This window comes from Hippoglossus hippoglossus, chromosome 7, assembly GCF_009819705.1.
Source record: "Hippoglossus hippoglossus isolate fHipHip1 chromosome 7, fHipHip1.pri, whole genome shotgun sequence".
Taxonomy (NCBI): Eukaryota; Metazoa; Chordata; class Actinopteri; order Pleuronectiformes; family Pleuronectidae; genus Hippoglossus; species Hippoglossus hippoglossus.
Window position 1 is genome coordinate 4,277,233 of NC_047157.1, and position 17,819 is coordinate 4,295,051.

At 43.4% G+C, this 17,819-nt stretch overlaps 1 protein-coding gene across 1 annotated transcript in view; it reads right to left on the minus strand.

The window, feature by feature from the left end:
- The window catches only part of bcl2l1 (BCL2 like 1), a 28,696-nt gene extending 12,130 nt beyond the window's left edge, over nucleotides 1-16,566 (minus strand). The window contains 2 exon segments of the mRNA XM_034591327.1: nucleotides 10,894-11,657; nucleotides 16,087-16,566. Of these exon segments, the coding sequence (XP_034447218.1) occupies nucleotides 10,894-11,448 (555 nt within the window). The 5' untranslated portion in view covers nucleotides 11,449-11,657; nucleotides 16,087-16,566.
- Nucleotides 16,567-17,819: the final 1,253 nt, after the last annotated feature.

A 17,819-nucleotide genomic window follows, 5' to 3' on the forward strand; every position in this document is an offset into this window, starting at 1 on the left:
GATGCTTATATCAACAAATCTGTGTGTAGTCAGAAAAACAAACAACAATGTGAGTGTCTGTTCCTCCTTACTTGTCAATGTCCCCATTATCTCCACAAGTACCATCTCTGCCTGCTCCTCCTCAAGGCCTTCAGCTTCCTTTTAATGCTTTTCACAATTCACAAGGCATTTTCAGGAGCAAGGACATCAGTCCGACTAACAAAGATCCAGTGTGAACAAGACGGGAAGGAATTACTGTAGAGCTGAGCTCTGAGCTGAGAGGCTGGCAGAACAGTCAGATCTTACAACTCAGGCGTTTACCTCATGCCCTTTGAGTAGCAAGAAGGAAAAACTCACAGTTTGCAAGGGACAAGAGCAGGTGGTGGATAATAATAACAAGGGCAAAGTCCAGGCAGAATACAAGTAAAATGGGGAATGCTCAATCCAAAAAGACAGACTGCCAAGCACAGTCACACAGAAGAAACACACACTGTTAGAGGAAAATATGAAAAACACACACAATGTACTTGCTCATCCCTGGTGAAGAGAGCATCCACTTGAATCGCCATGCTTAAAATGTGCATGTTTCATATAAAAGGAACAATTCTCCCACTGCGCAATGTAGTTGTTAAAACTTTAAGTCAGTGCAGTTCCTCTCTACTTATTTTTCTGATGCACTGCTTGGAAAACTTGGCATATTAAGTGACAAGCTGACAGGCAGCTCTGCACACAAGCACCAAACTGTCACAGCTTTAAAACAAGCTTACGGTCAAGTAGGAAAGCTTGACAGAAAGTGTTGTGATAATAACGTGTTAAGTTTTCTTCTGCGTGACCCTCATGGAAACCTGGAGTTCAGCCAGAAAGTGGGACTTTAAAAAACTGCTCTAAGTAGTCCAGGTTTTTCCACTGTACGCTACACGGTAGGTTGTAGCTCATCAGTCATATCACTGGCTCGATCACCGCCCCACAAATCCTGAGATTCATGTTGGCAATGAAGGAGTGCTGCAGTGGGATGACAGGCCTGGTTTGAGGTGTGATGGATCATTTCCAAGCAGGAAGCTAAAACATGAGGAAATTAAATCATTAAATCTGACACTTGACAGTGTTTGTGCCAGAATCAGTGTGTTCTTCTTTTTTTGGACCTCAGAGCTCTTTGAAAGTGTGTATCCATCTATGTGTGTGTACAGTATGTGTGTGTGTGCGTCTGTGTGCCGGCGGTGAGGCCATGAATTAAAGAGGAGATTAATGAGTCAGGACATGGAGGCTCAGACTCCAATCTGTTCCCTGCCCCACTCTGGGGGCGGTTTCTCTCCACAAAACCCAATTCTGTCAGCAAACACACATACACACGTGCAGATACTTATGTATACAACACTGAGACACAGCAGGAAGGCCAAGGACTCAGAACTGTGTGTGTGTGTGTGCGCGCGCACACAGACGCACGCACGTCTGACAGAGGGAGTACATGTTCAGGAAAGTGGATACAGTGGAGACAGTGAAAGAAAGAGGAACCGGGTTTCTCTCTGACTAGATGTCTTCAGCAGTATAACGCTCCACCCTGTCGGCCATCACCCCACCCAGACACCTCACCATGACCCTAAGACCTGCCATCTGTCTAGAGGAGAGAGCAACAGACAGACAGGGACAGAATGAAAGACACAAAGACGGGCCGGGAGTAGGACAGAATAAAAAAGATAAATGAGAGGAAACCAGAACAAAAGAACAAAGGGCGTAACAGGCTGCAGACTTTAAAAAAAAAAAAAAGCTGATGAAAATGAGTAGAAACTGGAAAGAGGGAAACCGATGAGGAGTAAAGTATATGGAAAGAGGAGCAAGTGGCAGCACAGAGGCTCATAGACAGACTGAAACTTGAAACTAGACTTCCTGTTGCTTACTGTACATTTTCACAAAGTCTGAAGACATGAAAGAAACTCACTTCAGCAGCAGATACATATCTATGGGCCGTGCACCAGTCCGTTTCTGTTGTATCTTTCTATTATCCCCTCTCTCTTATTGCAGACGCTGAAGATATCCTTTGTCTTTATTACTTTACCCCCATGGCCATTCAAACAAGCACATATGAATTTAACGATGATGGCCTTGATGCTCTTTATCATCATTTAGCCCTTGTGCTATATGAGATTGGGTGCCGCATTACCATGAAATACTCATCAAGCCTCTCTATCCATCCCTCAGCTCTCCCACTTTAATACATGCCATGAGACTCACTAATCCCATGATATGCCTCATAATCTGATCACAGATATGAGCATAGAGAGAGAAACAGAAAGGAGAGAGCAAGGAAGCGTTACAGAGGGAAGCATGAAGAGGAATGAAACGCAATCAGTGAGGAGAAGGATGCACTCGGCTGCGTGAAGACAGAAGGTTGAAAAAATAAAAAATAAAGAATCTCACACAGGAGGAAGCACAGGGATGTGCGCTGGAGCAGTGGGGTAAAAAATGAGGGGGCAAGTAGACAGAGGAAGACGGGAGAATGAAGAGGAAGATGGAAGGAGGGGGGGGGGGGGGGGGGGGGACTCGCTTGTGACCTGATTTCAACAGTAAGCCTAAGAGAAGTGGAGCAGCATGCAGGCAACCAAACACACTGTCTACACTCTGCTCTACAAACCTGCAGCTGTTGTGCTCATGCAACATGGAAGCTGCACATATAGAAAGATGCACCACACTGTACATGCAGTGTAACCCCCTGACCCGCATACTGCATCTTCAACTAGCTGAGTCACCGGCCTTGTCTTCCTCTCTGTCTGCCTTCATGCCATCTGCCCCTCTCAGCCTCGTCTTCTCCATCCTCTGCTGCCATGCACTTCCAGGGAGGCATGGTGAGGCAAAGCCGCTCTAATAGCTCCACACTCTGTAGTGGGCCGGCAGTATAGACTCACAAACACACACACGCACACACATCTATTACACAGCTGGATATCTGTGCTGTATACATAAACAGCGCCTGGATATGGAACATACAGACGTCTCGCTGCATCACCAGCATTTGTCTCCTAATGAGAGCACGAAGACACAGATGCATTGTAAATGCTACAGATGTAGTCATTAGTGTGTGTCTGTATTGATGTCACCTGCTGTCTGTGTGTGTGTGTTGTGTTGTGTGGTGTGTGTGTGTGTGTGTGTGTGTGTGTGTGTGTGTGTGTGTGTGTGTGTGTGTGTGTGTGTGTGTGTGTGTGTGTGTGTGTGTGTGTGTGTGTGTGTCGTTGTTCACACCCACACACGAACACACACATCCACAGAGAGGCCTGCTCCTCCAGATATTGCATACAGAAACTGATCAGGTGAGTAGTTATCAACTTACAGAGAGGAAGACTGGTCTCAGAAGCTTCTCTCTCCAACATTACATGATAGGGTGTTAGATAATGCCGTGACTAGATTAATCATTACCTAAATGCAGCAACAGGTATACACACACACACAATCTTTTGGGAAAACTATGGCTGTCTAACACAATTCTTCTCTCACACACAGAGAGAATATACAGGACTCTAAACAAGAAATTCATCACAACAAACATAGTTCAATAAAACATCTGTGACAGTTTCTGTGTTTAGATGGAAGCACACACAGTTTGCCTGACGTCCACCTCTCTGTGTGAGTCCTTACTTCCTCCAACACATGTCACATCACATATGTAACGACAGTGGAGCGGTCAGCTGTGATTAGCCTCTGCTTTCGATTGCTCTTTTTTTCTTACAAATTCACTACAACCCTCTAGTCATGTAGTCGCACAATTCACAAGACTCTCTCTACATCTGCTGTTTGATTCTCTGCACAAGTAGGACACCTGCACTCATGCAAACAAAACCAGTCACCCAACATGGATGATGTTCTTGTCGTCGAGCTGGAGGCAACTGAATCATACAATCTGTTGCTGCCATTTTCAAGCGTGGCTCTGACACAACACACACACACACACACACACACACACACACACACACACACACACACACACACACACACACACACACACACACACCACACAACACACACACACACACACACACACACACACAGATCTTGAAAAAAAGTAATGCGTGAGCCTAAACACATGCATACAAACACAATAGACACATCCATGGTTGAGCAGCTACATTCATTAGAGAACACTCAGAGATCAATCTGCATAGAGCCGACCACCACACAGAGGCGTTTATTGACAGCCCCGAACAAAAGTGCCCGCCATTGATCCAATGCAAAAAGGCTATGCGGGAGCATTGTCTGTGTTGTGTGTGGATTTGATGGTGTTGCAAGTTAAAGAATGAGACAATGACAAAGTCACGTCCTTTCCAGAGATGACTTTGCCTGTAAAGCGACGGCACACCTGTGGGTACAACTAAAAAGCCAGTAAAGCAAAATTTGTGTTCGTGGTGTGTGTGGCCGCAAATCCTTTGTTTGAGGTAGTCACATGACCAGTCCGACTTGCTGTTGTCCCCTCCCCTCTGCAGCAAGCCACTATACAATAAAACGCACTAGACAACACCACCCGTGCCATATGTGTGACGACGAATAAACATACAATCAGCTCATCAAAGTTTGCTTGATGAAATTAGCAACACCACTGTCCTGAAAACGGAGCCAGAGAGCTACCATGAAAAAAAAAACATCCCTCCTAAATAGTCACACGTGAGCCATTAGTGATAAAGGGTAGAGGAGGATGGGATGGTGAGAGATGAGAGGGGAGTAAAAGAGGGATGAAGGCAAAGATGTAGGGATGGTGACAGTAGTTTGGGTAAGGGGATCAAGTATGAGGGAATCAATACGGCTGACGACCGTGTTCTGGGCGATGTGTGCGCGATTTTTGATAAACAACCTGACAAACATGGGAAGAAGAACTAGAACACTGGGACACAGGGTTAACGGTGAGATTGAGGAGGAATGTGGCTTGTTTGACCTGTAAAATATTTTATAAATCTGGGTAGTAGTGTAGACTGGAGATGGATGGATGTCGGGATGGATTTAGGTAAGGGATGAAAAAGGAGGAAGGGCAGGCAAGGTGGGAAAATAAAAGAGCTCCAAAATGATAAATAGAGCGGGGGGGGGAGGAGGGAGGCAGATAGAAAAATAAGGGACAAAAATCGACTAGTGGCAGGGGGGGAGGCATGCACGTCGAGGAGAGGAGGGAGAGAAGTATGGAAGATAAAGTGGGGGTTGTGACGAGAGAGAGAGAGGGGTGGGAGTGGGGGGTGGAGGCGGACTGGATAGGTCCCAAGGGTGAGATTTCCTGCTTTTCTTCGATAGGGCAGTCTGACAGACGACTCTGTGGATCTAACTGCCTATCCTATGTGCATGTTAATTACAGAGAGAGAGAGAGAGAGAGAGAGAGAGAGAGAGAGAGAGAGAGAGAGAGAGAGTAAATAAGTCTGCTGAGGAAAATGGCACAAAGGAAGCTCAGGTGTTTCCCTCAAAACAAGTCAATGGACGTACTCTCCATAGGCCTTTAATTGCAGCCTTTGCGTTTAACCCACTTTACACTACAGTCAGTCTGCATGTATTTATAACCACACATACATGCATGTTAGAACATTTTTAAATACTCGCATTGAAAAAGCCAAAACACACAATATGTGATACCATCTTTCAATATATTCTGACTTTACAACACTGTGGCTCAGAGGCTGCACCACACACTGTAGTTTGTATCTTCGTGTTTAAGAAGGAACACGTCAGCAGTGCATCAGTGACGCTCACCAATGTGTATTCAATCATTTTGGGGAAACAATGGAGCTCTCTGGCACAGACGAATATCCGACTTTCGCTCACGTAGTAAGATCACTTATCAATATTGCTGGGTTTTTTTCATTCTTGACAATGAGAGAAATATATGGTATCACAAGACTCATCATTCAAAGCGCTAGTGCTGAACGAGGCATAACAATGTACCGTGCACAGCCACAAGCAGCGGTGGTGACGGGGGAAAAAAAGGAAAAGAAGCCAAGGAAACCAGGCAGACTTTCACTGCTCAAAGACATTTTTCATGTAGTTAACTTTACTTTGACCTTACAGAGACCATCGACACCACAAAGCAAAACAACTGGGCTAATGGTCTCTTCTTTTCCCCTGCGTAGGTACCCCCCCCCCCCCCCCATCCCCCACACACACACCAACACATCCAGCTGCAGCCAAGCTTCCTCCGGCCGTGGCAGCGTGGTTCTTTTAAACGAGTTAAACCTTTATTAGTCTGTCAGAGGGGAAAAAACATTGTTTTCCTCAGTAGCAGGTCGAGATATTATTCATCTATAATTGGTAATAACCCTGCACCCCCACCCGGAGGCGGCTCAATCTCCACTGAGTAATCACTACCATCGCCTGCTCTGCTGGAAACAGCATTATTAGGTCGATGGCACTGTCTCTACCTCTGCCAAGGAGGTTTATTATCTGACAATATATGGCTTTGCTCGGGCTCATCTTCTAAAACCATGGGCTGCGAAGGGGAGAATCTGTCTGAGCATATTTATCTCGCCTCACGAGCTACTATCAAATACTACATCTCAGCATCCCGGACAGTGGGGGCTCTAAAATAACCTCCAGCAGGATCGTTTAGGCCGAGGCTTTATCAGTTTTTATGGCAGCAAGATTTGTTCTGCTGTGCAAAAAAACCCTTTCACTTCTCGATACTCAACTGTCACCTCAATGTCACCTGCTCAGACTATTTCCACTGTGTTTGTGTGTTTACGTGGACATAGAGTTCTCTGTTACTAGTGAAAGACAACAGCTTCTCAGTAGCATGACCTCCACTTGATACCTATTTATTTAATGCTCATGTTTTTGATTTTCTCAGATAAGGTTGAGATCCAGCTATAGGGGCACAAGATTAAAAAACTGACTTGTTTTATCAGAAAATTTTGACACATGAGATTGAATTGGCTGTGTTAGGGTGTGTGGTTTAAGTTTATATCTTTCCTTTTCTATTCTTCTTGATTATGTGTCGGAAACCAACGTGAAAAAGGAGTTGGAATAATGAGGCTTACAAGAATCAATTCCGAGTATTAGGGCCACTAAAAGGGAATTTTTGTTTGTCATTTCGAGAATGAAGTCATATTATTACATTATCATGACAATCAGTTCAGTACTTTGAAAAGATTGTGTTAGAAACTGTCTATTCCAAAGAAAGAAGACTTTGAGGAAGTGGAGACAGAAATGTTTGGTAGTGGTTGACTGTTAGGCTATTTGTTACATGTGTTACACTGTGTTTCTCAAGGAACAATGAGATTGGTTTAAAATGTTTGATTCGGAAGGAGTGAAATTCCGTATTTACTATCATAGACTTGTTACTTTATTTTTTTTAATTAGGCTATGATTTTTTTTGTTCATGATATTACAACCATATTATCGTAATATTACAACTTTACTCTCATAATATTGCGACTTTATTATCGTAATATTAGAACTTTATTCTCATAACCTTAAGAATTTATTCATGAAATCTTTTTCCCGTTTTTCCCCCTTTGGAGTGACCCTAATACTTTGTCGTAAATTTTAGTTACGATGACTCAAGAAGATACATCTTTATATATGTTTCATATGAGACACTTTCAACCAACAGCCCAAGTCATATATGATAAATAAACTAGTCAATATTTTGTCAAGCTACAATCAATTGGTCAAATAATTTCTGGAGCTCTATATTCAATGATGTGTTTAATAATATTGGAAAAATGACTGCTTCTCTGCTAACATGTCAACTTGTGAATGCAGTGCTTTGATGTTAGAGTCTCTTCTTAAGTGCCATATTATGGAGCTTAAACAATACTGCAAATTCCCAACTTTGGGTAAACAGCCCTGAGCGCAACTTATTATGCAAACACTGACCTTTTTTACTTTAAGATGAGTTCGAAAATATTGGTTTACATCATTCATTTACATCATATTTGATCAGATATTGAATCACCTTCAAACAAACTGTCCTCTCTGTCACAACCCTTCCAGAGAGTAAATATTTAAGAGTGTGTGAAGAAACTATAAGTAGGGAGTGATCTCTGGGAGAAAGAGGGAGAAAGTGACCTTGCTGCTGCTAAAGCAGACTAGTATTTCATCAGCTAACACTAAGGGCACACCTGCCTCACAGCTACACTCAGGCTCCAACATCTGCCAACGGCTCTGTGCTTCATCCCTGTGAGCAGGCATCAGGGGAGGGAAGGAAGCAAGAAAGAAAGAGAGAAAGAAAAGACAGAAAGAAAGAAAAAAAAAATAAAGTCTCTTGTGTGTTTACTGAGAGACTCTGGTGCGTTTCAGGGAAAGTGTAGGCTGACTTTGAAAAGTCGAACCACAAAAAAAGAGAACGTGAAGACATTGTGTCTTCACTGTGGCTCCAACAGTAAAACCACCTTCATATCTGTGTATTCTGTGGTGTACACTCTCTAGTGCAGCTCACTGGGACTACTCCTGTGGCGACTTATGAACAACTGACACGGGACACATGCTCTCTCTCCCCAGCACCAGGTGACTGAATCATTAAGGGAATAAAAGTGAATTACACGAAGATTAGTGGGGAAGGAAGTGGAATCATGTGCTCAAGAAAAAGTTATTTCCAGGAGGGAGAAGTGAAACCATACAACAGGATACTGGTACATGCTGATCCATTCAACAATTCCTGATCAAGTCATTCACTTCTCCAAGTCTGGGTTACACTGACATGCGAGCCGCTAACCGCAAACAACTACACCATGTTAACTGTTGCTAGCCCAACAACTGTATTGTAGCAGTATTTAAATGTTTTTGTGCGAGAGATCGGCCGCACATGACAAATATTTTTGTTTGCAACAGTTAAAATAGTTATTAGTGATAAAGATGAGACATGAGGTCTAACTTTTAGATGAACCTCTCTATCTTTAGCCATCGAGAAGAATTTAGGCATGTCAGCTCATTAAACTTGGCCCCTATACAGTGTTTTGGAAAACAATTTTTTTTCTCTTCGTTTGGACCTCTCGTTCACCAGTGTTTTAAGTCACTATATCCATGTATACATGTAAAATGGAGCATTCTGGAAACAATGACATCACAGCCACACAACCCACTGGTTGCTTTATGAGCATGCGCCACAAACAACAACAAACAAATAGCTATATACAGGTTTCTAGCAGTGCTAACCATAGGTAGCACTGCTAGGTCTAAAAACAAATTAGCAGCTAAACGTAGCATCACTGCACCGCATTACTGGGATTCACAGCTAGCTGCCTTGCACAATACTACTTGGACCGCAGCGTCCTTCTCTGGTATTTGAAGAATTGTCGATGTTGACTTTATCACCATCTACTGGCCAGGCATGCTTGTTTGAGCGTGTGTAGTCGTTTTTGTGTTCTCTTCTGGACGGAGATATTTGTAAAACAAAAGTTTATTTATTTATTTATTTTTTAAAGAGTGGAAAATATCTGTTAAAAGTTCACTGTCAGATCGACAATGCTTCAATGATAAGAGTCAAGCTAATAACATGTTTAGCAGATACAATGTTCACCAACTTTATTTAACGTGTGAGCATGCATGCTAGCATTGATTAGTAAACAAACGTCATGGCACTTCGCCATTACATCAGCACCGAAGTGTATTTATGAGAGCAGTTCAACCAGAGCTGTTCGGGAAGATGCTACAACAAAGGAACATCCACCATTAGTATGTTATCCTGTCACCTGTTTCCATATCGTCATTCTGCCTACACCCCCTCCTCTGTATTATCTCTGGCTTTCAGTCCTAAAATAAAAATAATTGAGGTTGGCAGTACAAACAACAGCAAAGCCATGATCTGCCCAATTGGATTTTTTCTAGGTTTGCTGTTCAGCCAATGGTATGTCAGTTTCCATAGGATCAACCTTCGACCTGGCATTATACAGCACTGGGGAGACTATAAACAGCCCCTCCCCTCGCTCCTGCTCTCCCCGTGCCATCAAATGGTCAGCACAAAGGAACAGAGCTGACCTTAACTGTCCTGGAAGAGTTCACTAGCACACACACACACACAAACACAGGATTGTCAGGTACCAGGACAGCCCACTTTCAAGCTGACCCCAGAAAAAGAACAGAGCTTTCATACATACAGCTGGGATCGGACAAAAGGAGAAAAATAGACAGATAGCTGAAGAAAAAAAGAAAGCAAAGCATAGAGCCAATCAACAGAGTGGAGTAAAACAAAGGGCTATCTGTAAAAGCCCGGGACTTCATCCCACCCTGTGATGAGGGAACTTCGATCCCCAGGCAGACCGCAGACAGCTACAAAAGCCCTGATGTAGCCTGTTAAGCTCCCCAACTTCGATTCAGCTCATTGAGCTCCATGCTGCTGATCAATTAGAGAACAGCTGAAAGCAGCTGCTGAGCACACAAACAAACATTATGTTTTTACTCTTTTTAATCACAGATGCTTTTTGATACCATGTGCTCAGACTTTTTACTGCTGTGTAACATCTAATCTTGCTGGTCTTAAAGTCAACCCCATCGCTGTACCATGTTACAATCTCTCTGAGGCTGATACAGTTTTAATGTGGGTATACTGGCTGTCTGGGCCCATCTGCACGAGCCAAGTCACTGCATGTATGATGAAAGAAAAGCTACATTCTGGATTTTGTTTATCAGCCAAAGATACAGTGTCATTGGAGGTCAGTCCATGCAAACTCACTGTTGAGACAGAAACACAGCTGACCAACAGGCACATGATGCATACAGGACATCAACAAACAGTGAGAGAGAACAGTATCTGGTCATGGTGCATACAACCAAACATGCAATCTTATCAACAAAAGCCATTTGAATCCATACAAAGAATAATGATTATTCCTTATTTTCCACATGACCACTGTTTCCATACAGGTGACCTCAGCTTACACCAATATAACTGAACCACGTAATGGAGGGTGCTGATTTGAAAGGGGCGACACATTATGTTTTTCTGTGTGTGAGACTCACCCATCCTCCTTGAGTCTGGATCCAGGGCTGGATGTTGTTGTCTAGGTAGACTGTCATCCACTCTGTGATCCTGCCCACCAGCGGACTCATCTCCTTCTCCACACACTCTACACTTAGCGCCCCGCCGAATGCAAAAAGCCCAATGATGCGGCCCCAGTTGACGCCGTCCCGGAACACCTCGTCCATCACGTTCTCAAAGCTCTGGTAAGCTGTGGCCGGCGTGATGTGCAGCTGGTTGTGCAGATCGCTGAAGGCGCGGGCATATCGCAGCTCAAACTCTTTGGTCGAGTCTCGGAGGGCCTCTTTCACCGCATCCAGACCCGTCGTTGATGGCAACCTTTCCTGCCGCAGCGGGGAATCTGGAGGGGTCCCGGGATTCATGCCATTTAAAGTTCCGTTGGCGTGCGTCGCTGTCTGCTGTTCCTCACTCGAGCCTGTCTCCCCTCTGTCAGTCCTGTTTGTAGGCTCATTGAGTCCCATGTGGTTGAGAGGATAGTTCCTCTGGGAGAGTTTATACTGTATGTAGTAAACCACCAGTTCTCTGTTTTGAGACATTTTGTGTTCAAACTAGCTTTTTCTCTTCACTTGTTGGTTGATCTCCGCTCCTCTCTTGGTGGAGCCTTGCTGTGTTGTACTGAACGCACACTGTGCCACGCTTTCTTACTGTGTTATCCTCTGTTCAGACAACCATGGACAGCTGATATCCAAAGGACACTTGAGGGGTGAAACCAACTCAACGCAAGGCTGACAAATCAGCTCAGGTCCTGTGGAGAGAAAACAATAAAAGGTCAAAGTCTGGACAGCCTATAAGCATGCAGTGATTTTACGTGCATATGTGTGAGGAAGGGGAAGTGTGCAGGGAAGGTTGGAGACTTTCAAATTAAATTTGGACAGGTAGGGTCAAAGTTCTTCTCTATAATTGGGCTGTTACATATGGAGCAGATGGCAATGATATTAATGAGAGAATAGTAGAGAGAATATATAAGAGAGAGAGAGAGAGAGAGAGAGAGAGAGAGAGAGAGAGAGAGAGAGCGAGAGAGAGAGAGAGTGTGTGTGTTAGAGAGAGAGGATGGGAGACAAAGGTAGGGATGGTGTGAGGGAGGTGAGGCTTAGGTGATGAGAGATCAGAGGGACAGTCTGGCTTGAGGGTCCATGCAGACCACCACCATCGCCTAATCAGTGACCTCTGACTTCCAATCGCAGCTTTTAGGCTTCCTGTTTATCTCACTCACTCACACACACTGATCTGCATGTCACAGTTATGCATGTCTTCAGCCTCCATATAAAAACAGACCTTTCTCGGACACATCCAGCACCCAAAAACGTTTTTTTCATGAACCCCCTTTAAACACAGATAATGCTAAATTTGCTTTAATAGCATTAAGAAGACTTCTGATTGTGCTGCTTGTTTACAGTGAAACAAACAAAGTGGCATATTGCAGCCCCGGTGAGTGGTTTTAGATAACACGCTGTCATTCCGGAATCTGAGGCGTGATCAGCGCCACCATCCTGTGCTGCCATGCGAGCCTTCTCTTTAAAAGAGATGTAAATCTAGCTCTGTGACTACATCCCATCTCTTCTTAAAGATGGAAGAATGAAGGTGCAACATTCCCGCCCTGAACAAGCTGTGGGAAAGGGACAATTATTTGTGCTGGATGCATTGATACACATTTTCCTTCTGGCTTCACATCATTGCTTCCAATGTGGGTTTAATTATGGTCTGACACTACACTGCTTTATATTAACATTTGAACACAGCATAAACTTCAATAAATCATCCTCATTATAGGATTACTCTAACCTGAATAGATATTGGCTGCCACAGTGTCTTCATTTACCTGAGTGCAGAATGACTTGATTTGATGACAGGATAAATAAATCAAATGAAGATAAGCTACTGTACATAAGGCACAAACTCTATTAGCAAGTGTATCTTACAATACGTTGAATAATTCTGTGGTTCAGTTCTTGTGTTAGGAGTAACACTCAGGGGTTAACCCTTAATAACGCTCTGATATGAAAGGGTCAAAAAGTTGATTATAGTATTAATTAAGGATGTATAAAGACTGTAAAATTTATTTTGTGTGTTTCCATTCAGATAAACAACTAATGGTTTATATAATTCTTTAACAAAAATCCCAAACATTATCTAATTCCCAATACTCTGAGCATTTGCTGCCCATCTCTGTGGTGTGATGAGTTTGAACTCGGTCGGGCACAAAGGAAATATGATGACATCAATTAAGGAGATTGTTTTGGGCATTTTTCAAAATTTTTTAGAATGTTTACAGAAGTGATGAATCAGTTACACAGATAATATTCCCAAGATTTTGTGATTGTGATAAAATAATCATAAGTAGTCGCTTGAGAAAATAACCATTTTTCCCTGCAAAAACCGACTTTCCAAACTTTGACACCAGCCTGACACGATAACTAAAACATATGGTACATTTTACTTCAACACATGTTCATATCCTGCAGCCAGTAAATTTGAGTTCAAGTGCGTCCCTGAAACAAAAGAGAAGAGGAGAGAGCAGCAGTGTGACAAAGACCTTGCCTCATGCCCTGTCCCTAACCGAGCTGAGGTGTACAGTCAGTCACACACAAAGATGTGAGAGGAACATGACCTGCCGATGATCCCCGAACTGCCTGTTGGTTATCACGTGGGAACCTGACCTTTCCTGTACTAACACTGACATTTAAACTGATAAGTGGTGGTTAGTTAGTGTACGAGGCAGATTGAAAGGGAGCTCCATGCAAATAGTGCTGCTGTTATTATATAGTATGTCACCAGTCTTCATAAACACGCACAAAGAAAGCCTGATTGGGTCTCTAGTGATCTCCTGTAATACAATCCAGCTCCTAAAACTTCACCCTCTAACAATATATACCCTCAGCGGGCGATCCGGTTTCAAAATGTTACGAGGAAGTAACATGAACGGGCTCCTACGGCAGATAAAGACTCACAAGGCCACAAGGATGCAGTGTTTACAACGACCACATGGTCCCAGGCTCCCAACACGTGGCTCTGCTTTTTATTAGCCCAGCACTGATGTAAACACCACGCAGCTCCCGACAGGAATAGCAGCGAGTCGCGACCACACGCAGCACCTGAACGCAACATTTGTAACCACTGAAGTATTACACCGAAAATAAAAGCGTAGCGTGGCTGAGCTCGGGTTTGAATCTGGACTGGCACTGAAAACGATGCGACACTGATCTGCGTGTGTGTTTGCGCTAGTTGCGTTAGTTGTGTCGCAGCCCCGTGTGTCGACGTAGATCCCCGCACCACACATCAGCTCACAATACCCACAGAGGACTGAATCAGCTACGATCACCACACAACACGAGTCTTACCAGCTGTACTGAGGCAAGTCTCCTCGATCGAAGTCCTCCTCTGTCAAAACGTCCCAAATATGTCTGTCTCTCTGTCTGTCTCTCTGTCTGTCTCTCTGTCTGTAAGAAAGCTGTCAAGCACCAGGAATGTGAGACAGCCACTTTGTGTGAGAGAGTGTGTGAGAGTGTGTGTGTGTTTGCACGTCTCCCTCCCACGCCCCCCGCCTCCGAACACGCAGCATTGCCCAGCCCTCCTCTGTTACGTAACAGGACGCCTTCAGGGATTTCTGAATATCCAGTTAACCACCGTGTCCACAGTACTCGTTTGCTCGGGCTTTACTACACACACGAGAAAACCCCACCTGCTTATAGAACCTGATTAAGTATATTATATCCTCCACTACAACGCTAAACGATTTAACTCTTCTAACTTTGTATATATTACACTGTATATATTATTTCTATCCCATTGATATTTTGTATATTTCCATATTATTGCTTTACTGAGGATCATCTTATCTTATCTTGTTTCATTATCATTTACTCTGTAATCATTTACAAAGTATGAGTGCATTGTTCTCTGAACTCATAAATCATTAACGCATCAAACATTTAGTCAATCGCTTGTGAAGCACTTTGAACTGCAATTGATTTGTTTGAGAGGAGCTACATAAAATAAAGAAGTTAGATTGATTCTCTTATTTTAAACTTAATTTCAGACTTGTAGGTCCATGTCAGTATAACGATGAAATAAATTACAATATTCAACACAAAATACAATCACCACAATGTATAAATCCACTGGGATTAAAACACATACGGACTTTTGTTCCAGTGTTTCCAAATACAAAACGAGTACTTTGTGTCACCTGAGTTTCGTCTCTGTAAAGGCCCTCATGAGTCAGCTAATCTAATCTTAACATGAATGCACTAAATTCATCAGCAGAGCATGAAAGGTACAGGGTTATTGCTAAGGCCACAAACCGTGTGGCTTGCACTTGCTTGGAAGCAAACCTCTGAATGAATCATTATTAAATGCTACCTGAAGCTTTTTTTCAGTTTTGCATGACTATAATTATGAATAATTGTGTTGAGATCTGTACATGCTGCATGTCCCTGTACACTGTCACAGAGCTCATTTTGTTTGTTGTACTCACTGCCGCACGTCTCCTATCCAGCATGTGTCACCTCTGTCCAACTGTGAGCTATTATTGTGTTATTGCTTTGCTGGTCAAAACACTTAGTATTGCTATTTCCAATAAAAAGCACATTCACTCAAGCTGAATGTTCTCACGAATGAACGGGCTTCAGTGGGAGTCCTGAAGGCAGCACAAGCCCTCCCATCCTCCTGTCATAAACACTGGACTGAGACCTTTAAACGGATCGCATCAAATGAATAAACACGTTGCGGACACCAGCCTCTCCTCGAGCTGGGTAGGGACTGTGGCACAGCACGAATCAGAGGCACACCACGGATTTTACAGCACAGCTTCACCCACACCGATCCCTCTGCTAACGTTACTGGAGCTGGCTGCTGAAGATGGCTGTCACTGTCATTTAACCCAACGCAGAGTCGCGGTGCGGTCGTTCATTCGCAGGCTGTACACACAGAAAAGGTGTGTTTACTGCAGCCGAACCATTTGCTGCCATTAACAAATGCACTTAACATCGTAAAAACTATCAACCGTAGGAGGCTAGCCGGAAGCTAAATTGTGGTTACTCATTCTTCCTAATCTGACGACCTCCTTCCTCTCGCTGAATCCCCCCCCCCCCCTCTCTGGCGGTGCTACTCACACTATTTCGCCAATGATCATAGACACCGTGAAATACATTCGTAGACCGACCAGAAGCTCTTACTTGTAGGGTGCTCTCCATGAAATCATGTCCGGCGGATGAGAATCCAGACACCGGCAGGAATAATCCCATCCGTCATTGCTAGCCTGTCCCGACTGGCTAGCTGCTACTGGCTAGCGCAGATCCGCCCACAGCTACGTAACTACACCGTGTCAGTGCGACTCGCTCGGTTCAGGTTCAGCCTCTGAGAGACATGACTCTGCCAAAAACACATTCACGGAGAACACAAACCTCGCAGAAAAGTGGTGTTTACACGTCAACCGCAGACTGGACCTGAGATCTAGCCGGCTAGTGGAGTTAGCGTCGGCGCTAACTAGCTAAAAGTCAGCTAGTTTGCGCTGTCGGAGCCTCTCGCTTCACTCTTACATTAAATATTAAAGAGTTGAGTGCCACACTTTCCTCGATGTTTTTCTATCTACTCACTTTTGTATGGAATAATAACATGACAGTTTGTGTCCTGCAGCTGTCAGCCATCATGCCACTTCAGCTCCCCAAACAAAGGATGTGAGAGGTCTCCATGGTAACCTTTGTTACCCCAAAATCCTGCGCGCTATACGGCTGTGAGCATAGCGCCCCCCTCTGGGCACCTTCTTTATTCTTCTTCTTGTTCTACTTCTTTTTATTCTAACTTCTCACGTTAAACCGTTTGAAAAAACACGTCCAACTCTCAAAACTAAATAAGATACACGACCTCAACACAAACACATTAGTCTGAAGCCTGGCGTCAAGGCTATTCTATTTATAAAGTACCTTTATACACAGAGGTAGATTCAAGGCGCTCCACAGGGACATAAAACATAAAAATGATTCATTTGTATCAAAATTATGAGAAAATTAATACAAAACTAGGGCTGCGAAGCAGAACTGTGCGGGCCCTCCCGAGCACCGCGGAGGAGGGCGAACAGGGACCGGGTGAAACGGCTCCATGTTGCGTGCGTTTTGTGCATCGCGGGAAGGATAAACAGTAAACACGTCACTTCCTGCGTCCTGTCACGTGGTGCTGGATCACCCCACTAATCATGCATTATGGTCCACGCCATCAAGTGTAGACTACAACGGTGACAATTTAATGTAAATCGAATTAAAGTTTGTAAAACGAGGCTTACTTTCTATTGGCAGTAGGTGGTGCTATCACTATCACTTCAGACAGACTAATAGATCTGTTCAGGTCAAAAACACTTGTTTCTCTTCAGATAGGTAAATCTTTCACCTTTGCAACAGTCAATCAAAGACATCAGAGGAATCTATGACCACCTGACATTAAAGCAAACTGACAAGGAATTCTTTGCTTAATGAATACTTTGAAGTGTTCTTTTATATAAAGCCTGGGCGGAGTTAAATAGTAAGTCTTAAACAAGTGTTATTCTTTCAGCTTAACCCTTTGATACACAACATGGGTCAAAAGGACCCGGCTCAGTTTTTATTTTTCAATATCTTTGCAGTGAATGAATTTCATCAATCAATATTCCAGGTATTCCCCAATTAACTTGTTTTTGATCACCGCAAATCCTTATTTCCTTTTTTCCTTTGTTCCTTTTATATAAACATTGTTTTTGAATCACTACCCTTCTAATGCACAACATGGGTAAAAAATTACTCGTATTCATTTCCTGTGTTATTTCATGCACGAGTGTTACTTTGCTATGTGTTTGAAATAAATGTATTTTACCATTTGATATTACGGGTATTCATTAAATGACTTGTTTTTAATTACCACAAATCATTATTTTCCTTTT